This window comes from Fusarium keratoplasticum, chromosome 3, assembly GCF_025433545.1.
Source record: "Fusarium keratoplasticum isolate Fu6.1 chromosome 3, whole genome shotgun sequence".
Lineage (NCBI taxonomy): Eukaryota > Fungi > Ascomycota > Sordariomycetes > Hypocreales > Nectriaceae > Fusarium > Fusarium keratoplasticum.
Genome location: NC_070531.1, coordinates 3,263,180 through 3,288,780, shown reverse-complemented (window position 1 = coordinate 3,288,780; position 25,601 = coordinate 3,263,180). Strand labels below are relative to the sequence as shown.

The window sequence follows — 25,601 nt, the reverse complement described above, 5'->3', positions numbered from 1 at the left end:
AGGCTCGACCCACACAACCAGGGAAGAGGAGAGGATGGTCGGTGATGGGAAATGCCGAATCCAAAGAGATGCATTCTGGGCGCGAATCTGGCTACAAGGGTCATGATGCAAGGACGGCCCTCGGTTACAACCCCGGTTATCAAAGCGCATCTACAGATTGGTTTCAGCGCATCACACAGCGGAATTAAGAGGTGATGGTTCAGTTCAACTTGGCTTCTTGTTCACCTTCTCTCCTTTCTGTTGCTCACGATCGCCATGGCTTCCGACCTCCCCTATTGGCTAGTGTTACTCCAGTGTCTTTTCCGTGCCGAGGCCCTGGAGCTGGCGCACCGACGTTTGTGGGACTTGGGTGCTGTGGGACCCCAAGACAGTGGACGGGGTTGAAGAAATAAAGGAGACACTAGAAGAGCAATGCTACCTCTATCTTTCCTAAGCATTGTGTGATTTACCACAGAGAAGTTTATATAAAATATTTAAAAAATTCTTCCAACATAAAATGATAGTTTGAAAGTTCTATAAATTATTTGTGAATTTTATCAGAGAAACTCAAACCGTGTAAAGGCAACACTAAGTTAATGTCTCTGTACTGGTGTCTTATTCATTCCCATCCCCCCTCGGAGCATGCGGGGGATGGAGCAGGTGGGCCAATGCCAAGGCCCCTACCCCAGCTTTTCCCTTTTCCTCGGTGGGAGGTCTTGAATTTGGCGACAGGAAGGCGCCTTATCTACCTTCCCTTTCTCTCCCCAATTGTCTCTCCCTTTTCTCTCCCTCTCAGTCCCTTCACTCGCTTGCGCAGCTTAGATCTCCAAAACCTCCAGCAACAATGGTCTTTCTACCTCCCCCCTCAGTCCCAAAGCTCCCCTTTGGTATGCTCCTCTCCTCAAGTTTCTTCTGCCGTGACTTGCTTGCTCACAACGCGCCTATCTGCAGATCCTCCCGACTCAATCACCATCCCCGAGTTTGTCTTCTCCGACAAGTACGGCCGGAAGCCCTTGTCACGGTCTAGAAGGCCCTACACCTGCGGCATCACTGGAAAGTCGTACACCACCTCCGAGGTCGAGGAGCGCGAGAAGCTGCTCGCCCGCGCGCTTGCGAAGCGCCTCGGCTATGACTTGACCGACGGCACAGAGTGGGACAGGGTTCTTGCGCTGTACTCCCTAAACACGGTTCGTATACCCAGAGCTGTTGTGTGAGGAAAACACATGCTAACTGAACGCGTCGCATAGATTGACTACATTCCCTTGACCCACGCCGTCCACCGTCTCTCCGGCATTGTCACCCCCGCCAGTGCCGCATACTCTGCCCAGGAGCTCCAGCACCAGCTCGTCTCGTCCGGCGCAAATGCCCTCTTCACCTGCGTCCCTCTTCTAGACAATGCCCTTGTCGCGGCCAAGGGCGCCGGTATCCCCGAGGATCGCGTCTTTCTCCTCCCAGTTCCTGGCTTTGAGGCCAAGGCTCCGTTCAAGACTGTCGACGACCTGATCGCTGAAGGCAAGGATGCTCCTGAACTCAAGCCTCTGAACTGGGTCAAGGGTCAGGGTGCGCGACAGGTTGCCTACCTGTGCTATTCCAGTGGAACTTCTGGTCTTCCCGTGAGTGTTGGTAGCATTAACCGGGACCTGCTGGCTCACATATCTGCAGAAAGCTGTTCAAATCAGCCACCGTAATGTAATCGCAAACATCCTGCAGATGACCATCCAAGACGGCGTTGGTCGCAAAGCCGCCGGCGTCGACACTCAGGTCCAGCTCGGTCTATTGCCCCTCAGCCACATTTACGGACTCGTGCCCGTTGCCCATTATGGTAGGCCTTTGTTTTCGTTTGGAAGTGTGGTTGATGCTGATTCTGCGCAGGCTTGTATAACGGCGATGAGACCGTCATTCTCCCACGCTTTGAACTCAAGATGCTGCTGTCCGCTATCCAACGGTTCAAGATTGAGCAGATGGCCCTCGTGCCCCCGATCATGATCCACATGTTGAGTAGCCAAGCTGAGTGCGCCAAGTACGACATCAGCAGCGTGCGCTTCATCTTCAGCGGCGCTGCTCCCCTTGGAAAGGAGACCATGGAAGACCTTCTGAAGGTGTGGCCTAAGTGGAACATTTGCCAGGGCTATGGTAAGAGATTCCCTTGTTCTCATCGTTTTCCTCATGACTGACTCGGCCAAGGCCTCACCGAGACGTCCCCTGTCGTCACATCCACCAGCGAGCTGGACATCGACGCTGGTACCTCGGGTACTCTCCTCCCTGGCCTCAAGGCCAAGCTCGTCGACACCGACGGGAGTGAAATCACCGAGTACAACAAGCCCGGTGAACTCCTCGTCCAGGGCCCGACAATCGTCCTGGGCTATCTCAACAACGCCAAGGCGACTGCCGAGACCTTTGTGCACCACGAAGATGGCCGCTGGATGCGCACCGGCGACGAGGTTCTCGTCCGCAAGTCACCCAAGGGCAACGAGCACTTTGTCGTTGTGGACCGTATCAAGGAACTCATCAAAGTCAAGGTACGCCCATTAATTGTGCTCATAGTTGATCATTTACTTACATCACATAGGGCCACCAGGTTGCTCCTGCGGAGCTCGAGGCTCACCTTCTTAGCCACCCACTCGTCTCGGATTGTGCGGTCATCCAGGTTCCCGATCTGCGAGCCGGCGAGGTGCCCAAGGCGTTTGTCGTCAAGGCTCCCGAAGCCAAGGGCAAGTCTGACGACGAGGTGAAGCAGAGCATCAACAAGTTCGTCGAGGAACACAAGGCAAAGCACAAGTGGTTGAAGGGAGGCATCGAGTTTATCGATGTTGTGCCCAAGAGCCCCAGTGGCAAGATCTTGAGACGGTTGTTGCGAGACCGAGAGAAGCAGGCTCGCAAGGAGAAGGGAGCCAAGCTATAGACGGATGATTAGATACTAGACGTCTAGATGAGCGATGTGATTTGACACGGTATTTTTGTAGTTGTAGAGGAGGCATCTTCGCGTAGACCATCTTGCATTAAAGAGAGTCTAAGTGAGGTATCTAGAAAGCGAATGAACTTTTGGAATTACATGAATGCATTAATCTTTGTCGGAAACTCATTAGACAAGAACCCGCCTGTGATCCCGATATATCGTAACAATACCCGTCTAGAAGACCATACCCTGGGCCTGGGTGCTGCGGGCATCCTTCTTGCGGATGTCAATGTTCTTCCACATGAACAGGCACAGCACGGTGAAAGGGATAAAGCAAGCACCAGCAATAACCATCTTCTGCTGAACGACATCGTAGGCACCAATGATGGCATCGCGCTCAGGGGAGTCCCTGGCGTAGCTCATCTGAACCGTGATATCGCCGTAGATGGTAGCAGTCATGTTCTGAGCAGACTCGGGGAGGCGTCTAGCCAGCTCACCAGGGAGGACGTTGGTCCAGATACCGCCGGCGATGGCAAGACCGATAGCAGCGCCAATGGAACCAAACATACCCCACAGAGCGAGGGCGACGGCGACATCCTGGTGGTTGACCGAGGACATGACGGCGAGACGAGCAGTCAGGGACCAGATTCCGCTGTAAATACCGTTGAAGAGCTGACACATGACGAGCCAGTTGACAGCGGTGTGGGAGTGACGGAAGTGGATGAGCAGGGCAGTGCCGAGAACCATGAAGGGGACGCCGATGAAGGAAGGCCACTTGAAGTGTCCGAGGTATCGGATGGCACTGCTAGGGTCAGCTTATTGTTCCTTGTTAGTTGGGAGGGTAGACTCACAGTCCAACGAATGGACCAATGAAGGCGGCCATCAGGGAGAACGAGTTGAGAATGTAACCGGAAGTGGTGATACTCTCGAAGTGAACAACCTGCAGGTAAGATCCGTAGTAGCCATCCCAGCAGCTAATACCAGTTAGATCAAGAGAAGAAGATACCCAGTCAGGGTTACTCACAAGATGGAGGCAAACATGAGGCCGTAGATGAGGCAGCCACCCAGGACGGTGCGGTTGGAGAGGAGGTGGAAGGGGAAGTAAGGCACAGGGGCGAAAAACTTCTCCCAGACAACAAAGGCGGCGATGAGAACGACTCCGAGGACTATCATGGCGATGATGTAGCCGCTAGCCCAGCCGTTGGGGGCCTTGGAGGCGAGGTTGAAGGGGAGCAGGAGAAGCGACCATCCAAAGGTGGTGAGGCTGAGGCCGATAACTAGAACAGGTTAGGAGCAGTGAATGTATTAGGGTTTGAAGTTGAACATACCATCAAACTGCACAAAGTGGTACTTGATAGACTCCCACACGGTGCGGTTGTGCACCTTTTCGGGGGCAAGACCCAGCTTCTGAGCCTTGATCTCGCTCATGATGAAGATGACCATGACGGGAATGCAAAAGGCAAGCAGGATAATGCAGAAAGCACCAAAAGCCCAGCGGAAGTTGACGTTGACGTAAAACAGCTCGGCAATCTTGGGACCAGCAAACGTCGACGAGATGGTGGGCGTATAGTTGAGACCCATGATGATCAATCGGTTTCGGAGGGTCGTGGTATCAGCGACAACCACGTCGATAACATAGATGAGACCAAGATGGCCAACCCAGTAAAGCGTGTGAGCGGCGGCGTACATCTCGACGTTCTTGCAGGTGGCCTTCATGATCATGCCGACGACAATGAGGAGCACCATGGAGCCAAAGCCCCAGACACGACCCCAGATGTCAATGACCTTGGCAATAGGCAGGGCGCAGACGCCACCGAGGATGGTGGCGACGATGCTCGTGGTCGCGATGAGGCCGTGCTGGGCGAAAGCGGATGTTACGTAGGGGACGAGGTTGGACTGGACGGCTTGGAGGAGACTGTCGACAAAGGCGACAAGCCAGACGCTGGACAAGTCAGTAAGCATTCTCTTGGTTGAAGACCTCGATTGACTTACAAGATAAAGGTGGCAATCAGCATCTGCTTCGACCAGACAGTAGTCATGGCCTCGGCCTTCTTGACACCCTGCTGCTTGAACTCATCATCGGACAAGTCCTTGAGGTCCTCCTCGGCGATCTCATTGTTCTTTTCGTTGCCGGCGACCTTTTCAATATCGGGGATCGACACCTCGTTTATGGGCTCGGGCCCAATTTGAGTGTGAGTCGCCATTGAAGCAAGAGATTGGTCCTTGAAGGAGGCGATAGGGGTGGGTGAATGAAGGGAAGCTTGCACGACAAGAGAGCTTTCACAAGGTGGGAGGAGAGCCCTGTTAAGTACCCTTTCTTCGGCCAAGATGCGACGCTGTCAGTACCTAGACGCAGACTTATTGACAGGGTCGGCGATGATCGTCCCTCTGGCGAGGTATGGTTAGACTCATGGGATGGGTCTTCCAAGGGCCTAGAGTTCTGACGGTCTCCATGGTCATGGGGCGAAATAATCAAGACACCAGATGGGGAGGAGCATCTCTAACTCGTCTCAAATAATTTACCTAAAAATATTGACGTGGTAATAAAAGTAATGCTGACCATAACAAATATTTTCAAGGTATTTTGCATTATTCTACAATTTTTATCGTAGCTAATAAGGCCATTTGTAGAAGAGATACAACACAGCCTCCATCCCAGATGCCCTCTTCTTTTTTTCCATGATCCGCGCCCAGGCCAAACCCCCAAACATCAACCCATGACTGGACAATCCCACGCTCGCCATGACACACTAGATAAACAAAGCTCATTACTACGCTGCGGGTGATTCGCAGCGGCGTCTGCCGTTGGAACATAAGTTCCCAACGTTGCATCGAATCTCCAAGTCGACATGGAGGAAAAGGCCGCACCGCGTCCCACTACGTCCCACCATCTCCCTCTAGGACCCTGGGAATAGCACCGGAAAACCCCCAATTGGCAGGGTCAAGCTCGTTTGATTGGTCGGAGCTTATTTCCTAAAAGCTACCGGGCATGGCCCGGGGTTGAGGTTGGTGGCGGGCATCCCATCCCCAAGAGCTCGGCGCGGGCAATGGCTAAGGGAGGATCATCGCAAATTTTCGGACACTAGTTCGATAATCTGATCATCTGATAATCGCTGACCAAGGGCCATCAGGGCAAGAGATCGGCCAACCTTTTGAGGCACAGCAACGGGCTCGTCCATGGTATTGGTGTTCCCTTGGCATTAACATGTGATGAACAAGACTCTGAGGATATACGCCCGTCAAGGTCTTGACTTTTAACACTGAATCAAGACTGCCTGATTGTAGAAATGAAGCCAACAGATCCTCTTCACGTCGACTGTTGGCCGAGTCAGAATAGCCTGCTCAACAGCGCGTCTGCCGCGCTTCTCGACTCGGAGCGGCACGCCGTCAACAAGGGTGAGATGAACAATGGCGAGATGGGGGCTTCGATTAAGAAACCGCCACCTGCGCCAAGATCAGGTTTTGGCCTGGACCAGGTCCCAAGCCATAGTCCGGCAGTAGGAACCGGCATGAACAGGGTCCTGCTCTGCAGTTTTGTGCCTTGGCGTCTAACAGAACTTCGTGAGGCCATATCCAACTCTTGGGAATCAGACTCTCAAACCACTTTTCACGTCCCACGCTGCATGTAGGTATCGTTACATCGCAGAGAGACCTGCATCAGAGCCATGCCCGTGGAACAGATGATCAACTCCTCCTGCCACCCATCGCTCGCAGGGTAAAAAAGATCAACTCCCCCCTTGTTCCCACACTGATCGCGTACTGTACGAGCGTGGGTCCAAAAGTCCGAACCCACCAGTTCCAGTTGATTATTGAGGCAGCTAGCTCGATCCAGTCCGAGCGACCGAAAGGAGAAAAGCCGATGACCAGACGAGAAACAAGCAGGCCAGGAATGGCCCGCGTAAGAGAGTGAAGAAAAATTTCTTCTCGAAACTGGGCAGCCTGGTCTTCTTGGCAAGCGCCCAGCAAAAGCTCCGTCTTGTCCCATGGGAACCTGGAAAGGCTAGAGCCAATAGTGGCAATTCTACCGGCGTAGTGGTAAGTCCATGCTCGTCGCGTGGGTTCATCGGATGGCATGTGGGGAGGCTTTTCCGTCTGTTCATGACCATTCTAGCCAGAAGTGACAAGGTTTCAGGCCTCGTAGGGCCAGGACGACGTTCTCATGAAGTGGGATTAAAGTTGAAGACGATTCGTCAAAGAACGAGCGCTTCTTGGCGCCTTCGGTCCAGGCAGCTCTGGTCTTCCGGCGATGTCACCAAAGACGGGCTCAAATCTTGACTGGGCCGGTGGGATAATCTCGAAGGCGGATCCGGTTCCCCCTGCTGCCTCAGGTTCGTTCTTGGCTGTGGTCCGCCTGTGCTTGCGTCCCCTTGGTCTTCTCGAAGCTAATTGTGCTGATCGATTGCCACACTGTGTCAGAGGCGCATCTTCAAACCGCCACGTTTCTTGGACTGATTGATAAGATAAGATAAGATCGGCATGAGGCAAAAGGCAAGAACCTCAGGAGTCCGACACTGTGTCTACCTGTGTCTTCCAGGACGCCCAGAATCTGACCCGCTCGATTACTTGTACGGATAAAAGGAAGAGTCTCGGGCGAATCTCTGCTAAGATCAAGCGACAGCATCTCTTCGCTTGTTTTCCCTACCTGACGGGCACATTTTCCATGACCCCCACCGCAATACATGCGACCGAGAAGCATGCCATATCCGTACATTGAATTGCCCTCGCAAAAAGGTGGTAAAAGCTAGAAATAGGACCTGTAATGAATGGTTCGGCGACAGGGATCGAGCCCGGCGTCCGCGTGGAGCTCGTGCAAGGGTCTCGCCATGCTTACTCTGGAGGTCAGCATTTAACGCAACCTCGGCCAGGATCATTGAGTCGAGACTCTTGTCGGCCTGTTCTCCCTGGTCATGCCGACCATTTCCTTTATTTTCCGGCCGCGTCATGAGCGAAAATGAAGAGATATAGTGGAGTGTTTAGCGCGTGTCGAGATGTGAATAATTGTTCATGTCTTGCCGGCTAGCCACAGTCTTGACGGTATGGCTTCGATCGGTTTACCCGTCGTAGATGTGTGTTTCAAAACCCAGTTCATGAAGATCGCACCCAAGTGGTGATAGCTGGTGGTCCATGATTCGTGATCAAGCTCGGCCTGCCACGAACCATCATCGCCCCAGCCTGATTATCAGGCGACAAAGGAATTCTTGCAGAGAGCTAAACATTCTAGCAGCATAGTGGATGCAAGAATCTCTAGAGAGAGCAAGTCAAGTGAAGATCCTTGAGGAGACGCTGGTTCGAATAGGGCTTAGCGAGTGTGCTCCCACGTTTTGCCAAACAAGGTTGCATGACCCGCTGTTCCTTCATCCTCCACGACTACCCTCACACGCGGGATAGTAAGACACTGTAATGATATTAGCATATCCTTCCCTAAGGGTAGCTATATATGTATCAGAAAAGGAATAAAAGAATAACTTAAACAAGATCTAGAGTATTAACTCTTATTCGGTTGCCTCCTTATTCTTTTAATATTACATATGCATTGTTATTATAGAGTAGAGAAAACCTTTGAATTCAGGGTTCAACTTGGTGTCTTTGACCTTGTGTCGCCCAGTCGTCCTTCACGGCATCATTTTTGTCAATATCCATCACCACCAGTATGCCAGCCAACGCCTTCATGTATGCCTCTATTCTCTTTGCCAACCCACCTCATGCCCATCCAACTCCCTGTGCCAGCAATAAATTCGTCACCCGACGTGTCTGATACGCTTGGCGTGCCCGTCTCTCTACTTTCAAAAGAAATCCCCATCTCATCTGTGATAGCTCCTTCAAGTAATGGCAAATTCCCCGGCGCCTGCGGAACCACCTCTGACTGCGTCGGTAGCCATATTTCAAGTCCCCGCAAGCTGGAATCGACATCCCGAATGCCCTGAGGCATAGAATGGCGGAGTGCATTCCAAGGCTCATCTGTACCGCGGGTAAGCTCGTTGATGCTGTACCGGGTATCTTCTGGTTGTGTCTGGAGGATCATGCCTCCGGAAGACCTGGAATACGTTAGTAAACGGAAGATTGTCAACTCACGGGTACTTTTTCAACCTACCCTTGCAAGTGAAATGTCAGCTCTGTTTTTGACGCATCCGGATATGGTATCACTGCCAGGGGATCCTCTTGGGGGTCCTCTTCCATCTCGAAATCCAGCTCGTCCTCACCCATTCCACATTCCCTCAGCTCCCGAACCAACGAATACTGCCCCTTGAACTTTGCCTGCCGGAAACAAGTTCTCTCCTCACTATTCTCGACGGACTTGTCAAACGTTGGACTTCTTTGAAGGAGTTTGATATATGCCATGGCTTCGCTCTGTCGCAGAGCCACGTGGACGGGGTAATCTCCATAGTGATCTCGGATGTTCACGTTGGCTTCCCACTCTTGAATCAATCTTTCGACAAGATCTTTTCGGCCACAGCGAATCGCGATGTGTAGGGCGGCCTCTCGGTTCTCGATTAGTCTGTTAATGTCCCCTTTCTCGTGCAAATGGTCCATCAAGACGGAAATGACATCTTTAACCCCTTTAGCTGCTGGGTGTTTGCTGCAGCCCTGCTCCATGGACCACACATCCACCCGAGCACCCCAGTGCAGCAACAGCGGAACACACTTTGGGTTGTCGTTCTCTGCCTCTGCCACAACGCTGAGCTGGCTGGCATTATCGCCGCGAAAGTTGGCATCGGCCCCGCGATCTAGGAGTGTCTCGGCGACGGCAAGCTCCTTTCGATAGAGCGCCTTGCCCAGGGGCGTGACCTGAGGCACATTCAAATCTGGAGTCGTAGACGTTGTGCTTGCGCCGTTGTCTAGGAGCAGCTCGATACCTTCGATGTTGACGGGCTGGATATCGGCTGCCATTTCGATCACTTGATATAGAACCCAGTTGATTTCCTTACGAACCGCGTCTCTGCAAGACGCATGGTTCAAGAGTAGTTCGGCGATGCGGTTGCGCTGAAGCAGGATTGCCAGAAGTAGGGGATTGCTCTCAAACTGTCTCTTTCGAACTCGAAGCTCTCGACTCGTGTTCCAATGCTCATCGCGAATGGTGTACTGGACCTTTTTGTCTGCAGGAAATCCATGTCTCAGAAGAGACCTGACCAACAATTCGTAAGGTTCCCTAGCCTTGGGGTTGTAAGAGAAGTCGATGGCCTGCAATACGGCCTGCTCGCCATGGTTGACTTTGAGCTTCTCGAGCGGATACTGCTGTAGTAGACGATCCACCATCAGAACGCTCTTCGCTCGGATGGCGGAAAGGAGCAGTCGTTCGGGGTGTTTTATCCTATCCGGCCGTTGGTTCAGAGTTTGGAGTAGATAGCTGGCACAACCTAGCGAGGAAAGGTATTCCAGTGCATCAAGGGGTAGATCCGAGGGGGTATACGGGTTGGCGCGCCTGGCCTCCATGAGCTCCCAGAAGACCCACAAGAAACAATAAAATGTGTCTCCTTCAAGTGCATCAACAGGTCCTAGTTGAGCTGTGAAGCCAGCCTTTACGTGATGGCCCCAGTTCTCGGCTGAGTAGGATAGGAATGGGTACTCTTTGCAGAAAGCCCAGAAATCTACCACCTTCGGCCTGTCTGGATGTACTGTCTGGCTCCACTTGTGGCTGGAAGTGTTGTTGTCCTCACTTGCCTCGAATGGAACCAACTGCCCGTCATCTTTGGCATCGGCAAAAACACCCAGAATCTTGGATGCTTCTGGAGGCAGATCTTTTTTCTCCAAATAGCTGAGGTATGTTGTCGATGACTCGTAAAGCAGACTATGCCCGTAGGCCTTGAGATCCTTGAAGGCTTCCCCAGGGCCTTGAGGCTTGCAGCGTTCGGTCAGGTAGTTCAAGGCTGTTCCATGGCAAGGCTCAATGATGAATTCGGACCTAGCACCACTACCTTTGACGTGGGTGATCTCCAAGAACCCGCGGTATCTTGTTTCGATCACAGTCTGCAAGTTTCGGTTGAATACATCAAGGTCAGTCAGATAGTACTTACTGATTTTGCTGTTGAGTTTCCTTCTTTTGTGGTTGTTGATGCGGTTGTTGGTGTTGACCTTGTTGTTCATCGTGAAGATTTTCTCGTTATCGCTAAAAAACACGGCGCACTGTAGCTCTTCGACAGTCAAACGTCTCGAGGCTGCTACCACAATGGACAGGACCTTTTCAACCTCATCTCGAACGTCTGGCTCGATACTGTTGAACATCATCTCGTAAAACTTCTCTAGGTCAGGTTGGAGATTGTTGAGAAGTTTCTCCGCCGAGGCTTTGGTCACCTCAGAACTCGTTATTGCGCGGTTGATCAGGTTTGCGCACACCAGCCGGACCCAAAGGAAGACTCCCTTGGCACGATCCTGAATTGCATCTGCAAGCGTTTCTTCCTCGCCCACGTGAATTTCTGTGAGCGTTGGATAGACTTCTTTGATGTACATTTCAATATCTTGTTGGGTGTGCTTGTCAATCTCAAGTCTCGGAAGGACGCCGAGGCTTGTTAGGCCGGCCAAGGCATTGTCGATCTTGGCCTCTTGGGTGCTGGAAATGCATAATTTCAGGCGTCCGCCGCAAAGCTCGAATAGTTTCCGAAGAAAGGAGGTCATCTCGTGAAGTTCGCCATCAAAATGGTTCCATGCATCCACAACGAGATAGATAATCGGGCGCTGGTGGTCTACCACGCTTCCCCAATACTTAAACACTTTCAAGCAAGCCTTCTTCAGGTCATCTCGAGGCCAGGTTGGCGATGACTGATGGGCTGTGCGCCCCCGGAAAATTGGGTGAGCTTGTTCGAAAGCATCGGAGTCCGCTTCGACGAGTTGGAATAGGATGGACCTCAGAAACCCTTCAAACGTCCGCGAGGGATCTTGGCCGGCATAGTGAAAGAAGTGACTAACGACGATGGTCTTTCTGGAAGGGTTTTGTCGACGAGCCCAGGTAACAAGTGCTTCATCCCCAGTCAGGTATTTCATGAATGTTGATTTTCCAGATGCACGCTTCCCAACCAGGCGGAAAACGTTCTTTCCAGGAAGCTCAAGCCAGGACATGAAAGTCTCATTGAGCTCAATCCATTGAAATGTCCCTTCGAGGTGAGAGCTCACAGTCTGGAACCGCTCCCGAACTTCAGGAAAGGCAAGCGAGCGCAAAAATGCTATGAGAACCGATGAGTATTTCGCTCACCAAAAGAAGAAGAGACATACCTTCCCGGGCTTTCAACGCGTTCTCATCAGCCTCGGTTTTCTCAGCAAGCTCATTCTTGGGCTTGGTAAAGCGAACTGCCTTCACGATTTGAGCTATGACGCTGCGGTAAGCCATGATAGCTAGACCCCGTCTTGTCGATGGGGATCTTGGCCATGGTCTGTGTGGTTGTTAGGTGAGAGGGTTGGCTGATGATGAGTCCTCGCGACAGAGGCAGCGAAACCACTTTATACCCATCGGTCGCGCTGTAGATTTTTTCTACTTTGGCCAAGGCTTTTATGCATGTCTTGGGCATGGCCAATGGCTGTGTGCTGCGCATCCCTGGGCGCCTATCCTGGGCGGTTAATGCGACGTGTTGGTCCTGACAGCCTGGGCAGCCCAGTAGGCACTGATGAGAGGGAACTGACACGTCACTAAGACTTCCTAGCTATTCCCATCAAACTCCCATCACTACATTGTTTAATTCTGGATAATTGCAATCTTAGAAGAGTACGGAGTAGAAAGAGTGATAAAGTTTGAGAGTTCTTGTGATGTCTACTCTCGCTGTTCACCTCATCCAGGGACTTACTCTGGGACACGAGCAATAAATGGGTGTCAAGCAACCGAGTTAGATAGTGTGTTAAATGTTATTTTCTACGAGGAAATCTTTTTTTATATGCCTATTACGTCTGCTTTCACAGAGCCTGCTTTGACTGTGCTCCAGGGTGTCGACACAGCCTCAACGGCTGGGATCCAATTGGTCCTTCAGCTGCCCTTGGACCTTTGCGGCCACGAGTGCGAAGGCGGTCAACTCTTGTTCTTCACTACCGGGCATTCAAGGCGATAAAACCCATTAGAAGGTGTTCATCTCACTGCTTTGTTACCGACTAGCTTACAGCTGGATAGTGGTGGTTGCCTTTCCCCAATAGCCTAAATAGGTTATCGCCGGTCACATCATGGTGACTCAATACGACCACTGAAAGACACGCCGCGGAGCATGTTCCCTGTCGCCGAAGCCAGCGTCATTCGACCCTGATTGATCCATGCCTCTTCATGAAACTGCAACCGTCATCCAACAAAACGACTCCATTGATACAGGCGAGTTGCACAAGGCCCACTGTGCTGCCTAGCACGCCCAGCATATAAATGACCACCCTTTCTCCGTCAACTTAAGCTACTCTTCATCACGAATCATACACGAATCATACAATCATCGACCATGGCAAGAACCAGACGTGTACGGAAACAATCACCTGAGCCCGAGCCTGAGCCGCCTCGATTCCTGTCAAGATTCAGGCGACGCAACAAGAAGAAGCCCGTGCCAACGCCTAAAGACATCCTCTCCGTCCCTGACAATCCTCAATCCGGCTCGCCGCTGTTCAGACTGTTGCCAGCAGAAGTGCGTAACCAAATCTTTGCCCTTGCTCTCACCGACTACGAGGATCCTTCCCCAGACAATCACTATGATGGCAATACCTGCTTCACCCGGCCCTCATACTTTGCGCCGCGCAGGACGGACACGACCTTGCTACGTACCTGTCGAGCCGTCTACCGCGAGTGCAGATTCCTGCCCTTCATGTTGACCGAGCAGCTGCACTGGCTCTCCTTCGACGAACGTGCGCCTCCGGAGTACGATGTCAACACTGCTGTCGATAAGCTGCACGCCACAGCTATGGAGATCGCCCAGCAGATGGGTCAGGAGCAAGTCCAGATCGAGGGCATTAGAGCGTTTCCCCAGATGTTCAAGCTGGAAGGGGGTGAACTGGGAAGACTCCTGATGTCACCTTACATGGACCCAAAGAGACTCACGATCACGATTCGACACGCAGACTGGTGGAATTGGGAGGATGATGCACCGCTTCGCTTCGAGAGTTCCTGGATCAGCGACGTAAGCGACGTGCTGTCTCCCAGCCTGAATGAGATATGTATCGAGATGGAGACTCTAGAGCGCAAGAAGCGCCAGGTTGATCGCATCGCCAAGATGATGATCGAGCGCTGGTTCTTCAAGAAGCCAGACGGGACCGTTCTTGTTGCCGACACAGAGGGATCAACCAGGCAGGAGAGTCGGTGGAGAGGGACCAGCCGCTGGCACAACAAGAGATGGATCCGCGATGAGACCGAGGAGGGCGTTATAGACTACTACATTGTGTCTGTGACGTTCCGGCCTCGGCATGTCATTGAGAGGAACGGAGGCAAAATCAGCGAGCATGTGAGCAAATGGGTTGAGACCTACGACTATGACAACGATGAACTTCGCCTTCGCTTGCCTGACGAGACTCCGATGGACTGCCCGGAGCCATATATCTATGAGTGTGAGGATTTCGGGTATTGGTGTGGAAACGGTGATACTGACGATTCGCAGGATGATGCGGAGGCAGAATGGAGTGGCGAAGGAAGTGATGAGGGGGATGAAGAAGGAAACGATGGAGAGAGCAATGAGGGCAGCGATGAAGGGACCGATGAAGAGCATGACGACGATCCGGCCACTGGACTAACCCAGGCACAGGCACAGGCACAGGCACAGAGGAGTGGGGACGGCATTGTAAGGAGCGGCGGCGAGGGAACTGAGAGGTTGTAAAGGAGTGGCAGTTTCACAACTGACAACGAGCGATGCCAAAGATGGGAAGGATTGCATACATATAGCCTCAACATGAGAACGACAATTGCAATTCGAAAGCAGAGGCTTACAGGGCTCCATTCCAACAAGCTATCGCTCAATGTGGCTTGACAGGTAGCCTCGTTCTAAACATGATGCTCTCCTCCGACGCCTTTCGGGATCATCACCGTTGTCAGGATCAAACAACCCAGCGGCTTCTCCTTCAATTAAAACTCAGCTTGTTAACTGTCACCAACACATTACCGCCGCAATCACCGTGCTCTAGAGAATGTCTAGATGCTACCCCCCTCGTTCTAGGTCCCTCCAGCCCCATCCCCAAGGCTAGCACATTCCAGTCCTCCTCACAGGGTCGACGTCAGTTACCAGGCCCTCGGCACGGGCGCACAAGAAACGCCGCAACGGGTCCCTGGTCCGGCACTTGCGTAGATACGGCGGGAATGGACTGGTGATAAGCTCCGAGTAACAATGGGGGCCACGTTCGAGTCATATGGAACCTTTACTAACCCAGAGCATTGGGAGCAGTAGGCCGTGATAGCGTTGCTGGATGAGACGCTGCCAAGTTATTCAGCTGATGGTTGGTTTGCTTCAACATGTCGAACCAACACCAGGGGCGTGAGATGTTGATGTGCTTCCGTGACTTGGCGAGGCTGTTCCTGCATTCTTCCCGTCTTAAACTTAACAATCCTCGACTCAAGCCACACGGCAAGTCCCTTTAAGCCCAACGGCACGCACGCAGACTCGTGCCTCAACGAACCCAAGCCCCCGCAAGGTACCAAGCCAAGCCATCGCACGATAATTCACAAGATTAGAGTTGCTCTAGAACACGAGTCAGAGATCAGAACGCCGCTGTATGCTTCATGGTCATGGCCAATGACGCGGTCTATCAATTAAGGGTCATTATATCCAGAGAAAGGCGTCGTCGTCGTCGCAAAAAAATATGTACAGTTATGCAAAGGTATCTCCCAGTCATGTATGTACACCCTCCCTCTATAGCAGGTTGGCGCCAAGGGCGAAACCACCAAGCACTGCGAATACCCAGCCCAGAGGCATGGGTTGCCAGGCGGCTGAGTCGTCGTCGTCGCCGTTGTTGCCTGAGTTGGCTCCTGCCGTGACGGTGACGGTTCGCTGGGGTCCAACTGTCTGTGTTGTCACGACGCCGGTTCGGCAATCGCGCTCGAACTCGGGGCATGATGTGACGGTGTAGGTGGTGGTGTAGGCTGATGTAGCGAGGCCGGTCCTTGTGGGAGATCTGGTGACGGTTGCCTAAAGGTCTTGTTAGCAAGAATTCATCATCTGAGGAGACGAGCAACTTACATGTCCAGTGGTAAAGGCATCGCCCTCTTTGCACTTGCCCTTCTCACTGGGGACAGCATCCTTGCCAGATCCAACAACCACGATATCCTCATCGCCGCAGTTGGCAGCCTGCGCAATGTGCACCTCTTTGTTATCCCAGTCAAAGACAAAGTATCCAGCCCGAAGAACGGAGTCGCCAAGAATCTGCTGGTTGGTAGTGACAACGATGCCGACGTAGCACTGTGCGTAACCCATCTCGATGATGAGATCGCTGAGGGGGACACGGACAATCTTGTTGCCAAAGCCAAAGTCGGCTGTGGCGTCGCGGTCCCGGTTGTCGCAGTCGGTGATGTAGAAGCCCTCACCGTTGTCCTGCACATCAAGCATCTCAAGAATTGGCTTCGCAGCCTCAAAGTGCAGACGGGACAGTGTGCTTCCTGAATCGAGGATGACGTTCTTGTCGGCATCATCAAGGTCGAACTCGTGCTCCTCACCCTCGGTAGTCATGCCAATGCTACTCAACTCCACAGCGAGACGGTACTCGCCGCCCTCGCCGCGGACAATTGGTCGCTTCTCCAGGTTGCCGATGTACTTGTTGCGGTCAATGCCGCCGTAGATGACGGCACCCTCGTCAGCCTCGGAATGGCGCAGGTCCAGGGAGTAGACACGGCTGTTGATGAGGCCCTCAACAGCCATGGAAGTGAGCAGCAGTCGGTAAGGGTCGTCGTTGTCGAATCCACCTCGCGTATCCGGTGCAAGACCCAGAATACCCTGAGCAATACCATCACTCTCAATCAACACACCAAATGTCTGGTTCTTGAGTTTGGCGTCGCCAAAGGTGAATGTGTCGGCGTAGTATCGAATCGTGGCCGACGTGTGAGTCGAGGGATCCGAAGCGTCGCCGTATCTGAGAGTTTCCCTTCCAAAGGGACCGATGGGCGGTGTCGTCGAGTCGTCGGGCTCATACTGTCCCATCTCATGACACATGTTGTACTCTCTTATGCTGCTGGCCTCGTCGCAGTCGGGGTTAACCCAGAGCTCGTTGGAGCCGGTGTCGAGGAGGACGGTAATCTTTTGCGGTGGCGTGCCGATCTCAACTGTTTCTTGTTGTTAGAGTTGTAACCTTTCCAAGTCTTCTTTGTCTCAACGCACGATCGGTCGCGTAGAAATATCCCATATTGTCCAACACGGCTATGAAGGCATCGCCATCTCGTCTCGTCTTTTCCTTCTTGGGCTTCTCAACGGTGCCGACGTGCACCGAGAGGTAACCCTTGCCGGTCTTTGATCGCGGGAAGCTCAGCGCATCGGCGCAGCTGAGCGCAGCGGCGACGGTTCCTAATGTCGTCCACCTCATGGCTTATACCGTGTAGATTGAACCTCTGGTTGAGGTCCAAAGTGCAAGATTGATGAAGAATCACACTGCATCATGTCGTACGCGCTGGAGGTGCCCTACCTTTTGTTTAAAGGCGACAGCGCAGAACAGGAACCCCCCCTTGTCGGTGGCCCCCGGTGGCGCAAGCTACGAGGTGGCATTGGCCTTGGTTGGCGTCTGGGTCCTTGGTGTGTCCCAGTGCCAAGTCGAGCCTTAATTGGGGAAGCTGAAAGACGCCCCCTCTCACCCCAGGCGGCGGCAGCCGGGTGGATGTTCGGGAGCATGGCCTTGAACATTGGATTCTTCCATGGCTGACGCCTTGTGGCTTGCGAGATATTGGGACGCACGTTCCCGCAGCAGCTAATTGAGCGTCGTGAAGGGGGGTGAGGATGCAGCTGAAGGTCAGCCAGTTGAGTTTTTCTCCGTTAGAGTTGACTTTGTTAACTCTTCTTCAACAGCCTGAACACCCATTCATTAAGCATAACGCCCTGCCTCAGTCCCCCTCCTCCATGTTTCACTCAAGAGGCGCAACCCCGTCATCCTTCGACATCCCTCCCCTCAGCCGCCCCATATCGCCTCGACTCCGCCTCGCTGGGCAAGCTAACTTGCTCAGGCGGGAGATTAGCGTTGCTGGGGTTCGAGCACACACACTCAGCGGGATCCTCGGCCAAGCTTGCTGACATTTTGCCCTGGCAGAGAGGGGATAAAGCGCTGGCCATTCTTGGCAATTGGTTCGTGATGTCTTGGTTCTCTGTCTGCACGCTACGATCGAGTGTGGCCAGGTGATGTGGTTGCTTCTGGGATAAGGGGGGGCGTCTTGCTTGCGCGGCCTCCTCTTTTTTGCCAGTTTTGTCGCCTCTTTTGTCTTGATCGGGTGCGTCGTGGTGGCTTGATTGAGACACAAGCTGAGAGTCGTATTCATCATCCATCGAGGTTGGAATAAGCTGTAGTGGCATTGCTCGGTCTTCGTTTCCTGGGATGGGCCCTGGCCTCCGCTTACCGTCAGATGGATGCCAAATTGGGGCGGGATAAGCCTTGTGAGGCAGACGGGATCTTTATCCTTGTGCTCTTCTCGTTTCGAAATCGTCCACACAACCTGGTAATTTACACCGCCAACCAACAATACTTGGAGTACTCCGTAGAGAACAAACAAGACATCTGCATATCTGAGGCTATTTCTCCGTGATGCGTCAACTTGTCCTTGATTGGATCTTTAACGAAAAATAAAGTCAGACCCGTCTGCGGACCTTCCCATGAGGGTCCCTGGTTCATCCTGGTGGCTCTCAGCCTTGGGGCCTCTTCCGCTGCTTGGCATCCCTTGTCTCATTTCGCATGCGGAACGCTGAGTCTCCGAGAGCACAAGCCATGAGGGTTGCTTGAGTCAGCTGGTCAAGCCCCAACGGCCAAGACACGCCTCAGTCTAGGGTAATTTGCAGGGCAGCATGTGAGATTTGCTTAAGCTTTGAGGCCGTGGCATTGAATAAGGGACAGGATAATTAAATTGAGAAGATACTCTGTCGTGATCCATATCTATTTCTGTGTAGCCACACAAGCCTTCATATGCTGTGTAGCGAAGCCATGTCTGCAGGTACCAACTCACGATGCATAACCCATCCGCCAAATGAAGCAAATCATCACGCACATCATTCAGCAACCAATTTAACAATTCATCACAATATGGCTGTATCCTGTTTATATCTATCATACATTTTTCTTATTCTACATGTGGGCATTTATGATCATTATCCATCGTGCATGGCAAATGACTTAAGCCTTGCGGACACCCGACACCAGCAGGGCAACGCTACCCATCTGCCTCCTCACATCCTCCTTGTTGACATCATGAGTATCCTCAACCTCTCCCCATTGTCCCGTCTGCCAGTCAACCTCCAGACTGGTAGCAACAGAGGCCTCCTCAACGCCAAACTTGTTGCCTTGGTTGAGCTCGCCCTTGCCAACCGATCCCTCACTCCACTCAACGATGAACCGTGCAGCCGCAATTAGACTCTTGCCTGCCAGGGTAGCTCGCTCTAGTCCCGCAATCTCAAAGGCATCAAGCCCTGTGATCCATCCCTGCACAACCTCTCGGACACCGGGGCTCTGCGCCTGGGGCAGAATTGAGTGACCGTCAAGAACAGGCGTGATGGTGATGCCTGGCCAGACGTGGGTTGTAAGGAATGACACAATCTCCTCTGCTGTCCGCTTCTGAACATCTCGGAGTGACTCTCCTGCGTCATTCTTCAAGTCGTGCTCTCTAGCCGGAGGCGCCCAGCACAGAATTGAGTCGGTGTCAAGGTATCGTAGGAGCGTGGTAGCGATGGCATTTCGGACCTCCGAGATCTCGGCTCCAGAGGTCTTGTCGGCTTCAGCAATATCGAGGGCTCGGCAGGTAAGACTTGTAAGGGGGATCAAATGCTGTCGTGTCGCATCTTGAGCCGAAGTCAAGAGATCCCATTCGAGAGCGAGTGCCGAGGCGAGGTCGGGCTTCGAGATCGGGAGACGGACGATTTCCTTGGACACAGGGTGCCTCAATGGCCGAGTATCAAGGAAGACCTGCAAAGTGCCTGTTCAAGAATACTTGTTAGCCCATTGCCGCCAAGATAACTGGACGCAATCAATGGCAATAATTGCCTATCTTCACTTACCATCCACTTCCTTGACTCCCACATCCTTCCAGAACCTCTTCCTCAGAGCGCCGCCTCCCTTCCCACCGCTCGCACTCCGCAGCTCCTTGGCATTCTTGAGCATCTCAGCCTGCTTCCTCCGCCTCGCGACACGCTGGTGAACATTCTCGGCGGCTGGCAGCGGTGGCTCCGGTGGCGGGCCGGTCCCGACGACTGAGGCGACATTGGCGGGCTTCGCAACGGTCGAGTGAATCGGACGGATGAAGACGGGGGCATTGACGAGCCGGGGAACCAGCCGCAGCGGCAGCCGCGTCGTAGGCTTCATTCTGGCGACGAGTTCGTAGTGGAATTGGGTTGAGTAGGAAAGATTTGAGGCTGGAGGGCAGAATGGAGAGCCGCAAACCCGCCGGAGTGGAAAATTGGGTCCGGCTGAGGAGGCTCGGAGCCGGTGGATTCAGGGTCGACATGATGTCACCCCGAGAGATGGGAGCTCGCCAAAGACGACATTGCAAGGGTGATTCTGGCTAAATAGAGCTTGGATTCGACAATCGGAAATATAGAATCTAGATAAGAGAATTTGCCATTTATTAAAAGATTGTATCAAAGCTTCTGGGTTGGAGCTTAAACTTGTCGAGGTACTTTGGACAACAGTACTCCATGGGGATGCAGCGAAGCACATTGAGAGAGCATACAAGGGGATGCTTTCTAGTATAGAGCCCATGCAAATAGAAATGACATAGAAAACTCATATAAAATCCAATGACACCTTTTTATTGCATCCTGTAAGACAACCGAATCGCTGTCACCTCCTTGCCAAAGTTGACACGAATCCCAGTCCTCGATAAGGGGCTGATAGCTGTCACGTGATGCGGCACGACCCATCCCTGACCTGAGTAACTGCGACGTGGTGATTCTGGATGAGCGCCTCGACCGCAACCACCAAGTCTCCCTCCCCAAACCGCTCCCCCACGACCCAGCTTGCCCAACATGAGTTACGGCAAAAAGGACGAAGACGCCGACCTCGGTTTGGTCAAGGTGGACCGCACTCAGGTCTTCCAGGAAGGTCCGTCTCGAGCAATCGCCCTCTTGCTGTTCCCCCCACCGTCCAAGTTCAAGTCAAGCTAAATAGGTCGACAGCACGACTCTTCAACTCGTCCCCGATCCAGCCTCGAAGATGTCGCATTCTCCTCACAAAGATCGCCCTCCTCCTCTACACGGGTGAAAAGTTCCCTACCAACGAAGCCACCACCCTCTTCTTTGGCATCTCCAAGCTGTTCCAGAACAAGGATGCCTCCCTCCGCCAGATGGTCCACCTTGTCATCAAGGAGCTTGCCAACTCGGCTGAGGACATCATTATGGTCACTAGCACCATTATGAAGGATACTGGCGGCAGCACCGATGCCATCTTCCGACCCAACGCTATCCGCGCCCTCTGCCGCATCATTGATGTAGGTTGTCCTGCTGCTGGCGCCTCCACCGACTCTACTGACATTATACAAGGCCACGACTGTCCAATCGATCGAGCGAGTGATGAAGACTGCGATCGTCGATAAGAACCCCTCGGTTTCTTCTGCCGCCCTCGTCTCCTCCTACCACCTTCTCCCGATCGCCAAGGATGTTGTTCGACGATGGCAGAGTGAGACTCAGGAGGCCGCTGCCTCTAGCAAGTCGTCTGGCGGTTTCTCCCTCGGATTCTCCACCTCGAGCAGCCAGATCCCCATGAACCACTCGACCATGGCGCAATACCACGCTGTCGGACTTTTGTATCAGATGCGCTCGCACGACCGAATGGCCCTTGTCAAGATGGTTCAGCAGTTTGGCGCAGCTGGTGCGCTCAAGAGCCCCGCTGCTATCGTCATGCTTGTCCGACTTGCTGCGCAGCTCGCTGAGGAGGATCCTTCGCTGAGGAAGCCCATGATGCAGCTTCTCGACGGCTGGTTGCGACACAAGAGCGAGATGGTCAACTTCGAGGCTGCCAAGGCCATCTGCGACATGCGAGATGTGACCGACGCCGAGGTGTCGCAAGCTGTCCATGTCCTTCAGCTGTTCCTGACCTCCCCTCGTGCCGTCACCAAGTTTGCCGCTCTGCGCATCCTCCACAACTTTGCCAGCTTCAAGCCCACCGCCGTCCACGTCTGCAACCCCGACATCGAGCTTCTCATCTCCAACAGCAACCGATCGATCGCCACATTCGCCATCACCACCCTGCTCAAGACGGGCAACGAGGCTAGCGTCGACCGATTAATGAAGCAGATCTCCACCTTCATGTCTGAGATTACCGACGAGTTCAAGATTACGATTGTCGAGGCTATCCGAACATTGTGTCTCAAGTTCCCCAGCAAGCAGGCCGGCATGCTCACCTTCCTTAGTGGGATCCTGCGCGATGAGGGCGGCTATGAGTTCAAGAGGGCTGTTGTTGAGAGCATGTTTGACCTGATCAAGTTTGTTCCCGATTCCAAGGAGGATGCTCTCGCCCACCTGTGCGAGTTCATTGAGGACTGCGAGTTCACCAAGTTGGCTGTCCGAATTCTCCATCTTATCGGTCTCGAGGGTCCCAAGACTGCCCAGCCCACCAAGTACATCCGATACATCTACAACCGAGTGGTGCTTGAGAATGCGATTGTGCGAGCTGCCGCTGTCACTGCCCTTGCCAAGTTTGGTGTTGGCCAGAAGGACCCCGAGGTCAAGAGTAGTGTCCGTGTTCTCCTTACTCGATGCTTGGATGATGTCGATGACGAGGTTCGTGACCGTGCTGCTCTCAACCTGAAGCTTATGGCCGAGGAGGACGATGAGATGGCTGCTCGATTTGTCAAGAACGGTAAGCAAGAAACAGTCCCAAATGTGAACAATGCTAATTCGCCTACAGAGAACATGTTCTCCCTTCCCTTCTTCGAGCAGCAACTTGTTCTGTATGTCACCTCGGATGACAAGTCTGCTTTCGACAGCCCCTTCGATATCTCCAAGATCCCTATTGTCACCCGGGAACAGGCCGATGCCGAGGACCGTACCAAGAAGCTCATCGCCACGACACCTACCCTCAAGGCCCCCAAGGTCGGCCCCACCAAGGCCTCTGGAGCCGAGGCTGTGGCATCTGCTACTGCCCAAGCTCAGCGATATGCCCAGGAGCTGCTGGAGATTCCCGAGATGAAGGAGTTTGGCAGCGTGCTCAAGTCGTCGCCTCTGCTTGAGCTCACTGAGGCTGAGACTGAATACGTCGTCACTCTGGTCAAGCACATCTTCAAGGAGCACATTGTCCTTCAGTATGAGGTCAAGAACACTCTGCCCGACACTGTCCTTGAGAACGTCTCTGTCGTCGCCACCCCCTCGGACGACGAGGAGCTCGAGGAGGTCTTTATCATCCAGGCCGAGAAGCTTCCGACCGACCAGCCTGGCAAGGTGTATGTGGCCTTCAAGAAGATCAACGGCGAGGGCTCTCTGCCCATCTCTACCTTTTCCAACATCCTCCGATTCACCAGCAAGGAGATCGACCCCTCCACAAATGAGCCTGAGGAGACTGGCTACGATGATGAGTACGAGGTGGCCGAGTTCGACCTTACTGGCAGCGATTACGTGATTCCCACATTTGCTGGCAACTTTAGCCATATCTGGGAGCAGGTTGGCGCTTCCGGCGAGGAGGCCACAGAGACTCTCCAGCTTAGCGGCATGTCCAGCATTGCAGGTACGTTGAAATACCAGATACATGAGAAGTGCAAGACTAACCAATTCTGCAGAGGCTACAGAGCAGCTCACCAAGGCTCTCTCCCTGCAGCCCCTGGAGGGCACCGATGTCCCCGTCAACCAGACTACTCATACGCTCAAGCTTCTGGGCAAGACTGTTGGTGGTGGCCGGGTAGTTGCCACCGTGCGGATGGCATTCTCTTCAAAAACGGGTGTGACGACCAAGATCACGGTGCGAAGCGAGGAGGAGAACGTCGCTACGCTGGTTGTCGCGTCGGTGGCTTAAGTCTGGGCGAGCCGGCGTTGAGGATAATGATGTATCGAAGCTTGGCGGTCTTAGACATGCCTCCAGGAGCGAGTAATGTAACTGTCATGATTCATTCTAGAGAAGAGTCTCGGTTGTCACCCTGCAGAGGCCTCGGGTCGGAGGAGGATGCTTGCATTCATTTGGGTATGGAGCTGGCGTGCAGAGAATGGAGGACCGGTAGAAGGGAGCGAGAAGGTTCAAGAGCATGTTTATACGGGGCATGGTTGTTTCTAGTCATGGTATTTCTTGCAAAAAAGATGGAAGTTAGCTGCCAAGTCTGTGAAGATTAATTCTGGTCATGGTGTTGTGATGATTGCAGACATGTTGGCCGGCCCTTGCCAACACTCCAACTTGTATTAAGACAAATCTTATGTAGCTGGAAGAGATAATTGGCAAACATCTGCCAATGATTACCAATGTGATATGCCAAATATAGCCGCCTTTTTGCTGCTCTTGGGTAGTTTGATGAGCTGGGGTTGTGTGGTGACAAGCGTTCGGGCGGAATGCATCGCGACAGGCTGCTGTTGGATTGGCACCCTTCTTATCTTGACAACTTTCATCGTTGCTTATGCTTTAGTTTAACGTTTGGTTTGTATATATCTGGCAAGCATCAGCCTCGCAGGTTTATACGGTGTCTGTCTTGCGGCCTGGTTTGTTTTGACCTGAGCCGGGTAGAGAGGTCGTGGATGCTGGGGAGGACTGGTAAATGAGGGCATCATAATTGTGTACTAAGAGTTTCCGCCGCTTTCTTTCGTACTAGGCAATTCGTTTTATTTCTTGGTGCCTTTGTTAGGATCAACAGACTGATTTGCTTGGTATCTTGATGGGTGAGTGTGTTCGGCGGTGGTTGGCAGCATCTAGACAGGATCAAACGTGGGCAAACACACATCCATCGCGGCTATTTAAAGTCTCTTGAAGTGCTTAGAGCATTCCATTCCATCTTTCCAAATTCTACCAAATTAAAGTACTATATTGCTCTGCCCACGGTGGCTCGACTGGCCTGCTCTTCGAGAGTATGACATCTGGCACGAGAACATTAAGTCGGGTCATTGGCCGAGAGGCCAGAGTACAAGAAAGATACTAAATTATATATAAATTTTCCACGCTTTAATATGAGAAAAGATTGTCGGGGTCCGTCTCTGTGTTACGCCCAATCCTGACGGACTCCAATCAGGGAGATCCATGAGGCTTTGTGATGGCCTCGTTCTCAGTCCCATTTGGAGATCGCATCTAATCCCCATCACGCTCTATGAATGAACTGAGCTTGGGAGGTCGCAAGCAGCAAGTATGTTGTTTGCGCCCTCCTGGCCGGTAACGGCGGTCTGGGCGCCCTGCCTCGATATATATCATCAACCAGCCTCCACCTCCAAAAACCGGATCATATCACCCCTTTTACTCTTTGTTTTGGGTTGAGATTCTGCCTCAAAAACTCTACTATAAATATTTGTGGTATACGACGCTCAGATGGCTCGTCACTCCCATATTTTCCGCCGTTTCTCGTTCGTCTTTGGTGATGTACCTAGACAAGACCGGCGAGATGTCGGCTTTGGTCCGGCTGCGTGAGGGCCAGCCTCTGAATCAGCTCGGCTTTGGACTGTACCTTCTCTTTCTTCTTTCTACATCACTATATATCTTCATATTTATGCCTAACCTC

General features: G+C 52.8%; 6 protein-coding genes and 1 pseudogene across 7 annotated transcripts, besides 1 other annotated feature; 3 read left to right on the top strand and 4 right to left on the bottom strand.

The window, feature by feature from the left end:
• Positions 1-823: 823 nt before the first annotated feature.
• Positions 824-2,881, top strand: NCS57_00434700 (uncharacterized protein; the record flags this gene model as incomplete). Its single annotated transcript, XM_053054308.1, has 7 exons — positions 824-866; positions 931-1,166; positions 1,227-1,592; positions 1,642-1,801; positions 1,852-2,112; positions 2,164-2,498; positions 2,549-2,881. 7 exons carry the CDS (start codon positions 824-826, stop codon positions 2,879-2,881), a joined length of 1,734 nt encoding a protein of 577 aa, XP_052916468.1.
• A 228-nt stretch (positions 2,882-3,109) lies between these two features.
• On the bottom strand, positions 3,110-5,079 carry NCS57_00434600 (uncharacterized protein; the record flags this gene model as incomplete). Its single annotated transcript, XM_053054307.1, has 5 exons — positions 3,110-3,677; positions 3,727-3,849; positions 3,900-4,152; positions 4,204-4,817; positions 4,868-5,079. 5 exons carry the CDS (start codon positions 5,077-5,079, stop codon positions 3,110-3,112), a joined length of 1,770 nt encoding a protein of 589 aa, XP_052916467.1.
• A 3,425-nt stretch (positions 5,080-8,504) lies between these two features.
• Positions 8,505-12,236, bottom strand: NCS57_00434500 (annotated as a pseudogene). The gene is made up of 3 exons: positions 12,080-12,236; positions 8,967-12,030; positions 8,505-8,910 (listed from the first exon to the last, which is right to left on the bottom strand).
• Positions 8,505-12,236: a sequence feature.
• A 1,039-nt stretch (positions 12,237-13,275) lies between these two features.
• On the top strand, positions 13,276-14,634 carry NCS57_00434400 (uncharacterized protein; the record flags this gene model as incomplete). Its single annotated transcript, XM_053054306.1, has 1 exon — positions 13,276-14,634. The coding sequence occupies one exon, from the start codon at positions 13,276-13,278 to the stop codon at positions 14,632-14,634; it is 1,359 nt and encodes a 452-aa protein (XP_052916466.1).
• Positions 14,635-15,660: 1,026 nt separating this feature from the next.
• On the bottom strand, positions 15,661-17,320 carry NCS57_00434300 (Peptidase A1 domain-containing protein; the record flags this gene model as incomplete). Its single annotated transcript, XM_053054305.1, has 3 exons — positions 15,661-15,936; positions 15,988-17,063; positions 17,119-17,320. The coding sequence occupies 3 exons, from the start codon at positions 17,318-17,320 to the stop codon at positions 15,661-15,663; spliced, it is 1,554 nt and encodes a 517-aa protein (XP_052916465.1).
• Positions 17,321-19,105: 1,785 nt separating this feature from the next.
• On the bottom strand, positions 19,106-20,383 carry NCS57_00434200 (uncharacterized protein; the record flags this gene model as incomplete). The annotated part of the gene is made up of 2 exons (XM_053054304.1): positions 19,984-20,383; positions 19,106-19,902 (listed from the first exon to the last, which is right to left on the bottom strand). Exons 1-2 carry the CDS (start codon positions 20,285-20,287, stop codon positions 19,106-19,108), a joined length of 1,101 nt encoding a protein of 366 aa, XP_052916464.1. The 5' UTR covers positions 20,288-20,383.
• Positions 20,384-20,892: 509 nt separating this feature from the next.
• NCS57_00434100 (Coatomer subunit gamma) lies at positions 20,893-23,926 on the top strand (the record flags this gene model as incomplete). The annotated part of the gene is made up of 5 exons (XM_053054303.1): positions 20,893-21,025; positions 21,100-21,410; positions 21,463-22,780; positions 22,829-23,641; positions 23,694-23,926. Exons 1-5 carry the CDS (start codon positions 20,950-20,952, stop codon positions 23,924-23,926), a joined length of 2,751 nt encoding a protein of 916 aa, XP_052916463.1. The 5' UTR covers positions 20,893-20,949.
• Between the last annotated feature and the right edge of the window lie 1,675 nt (positions 23,927-25,601).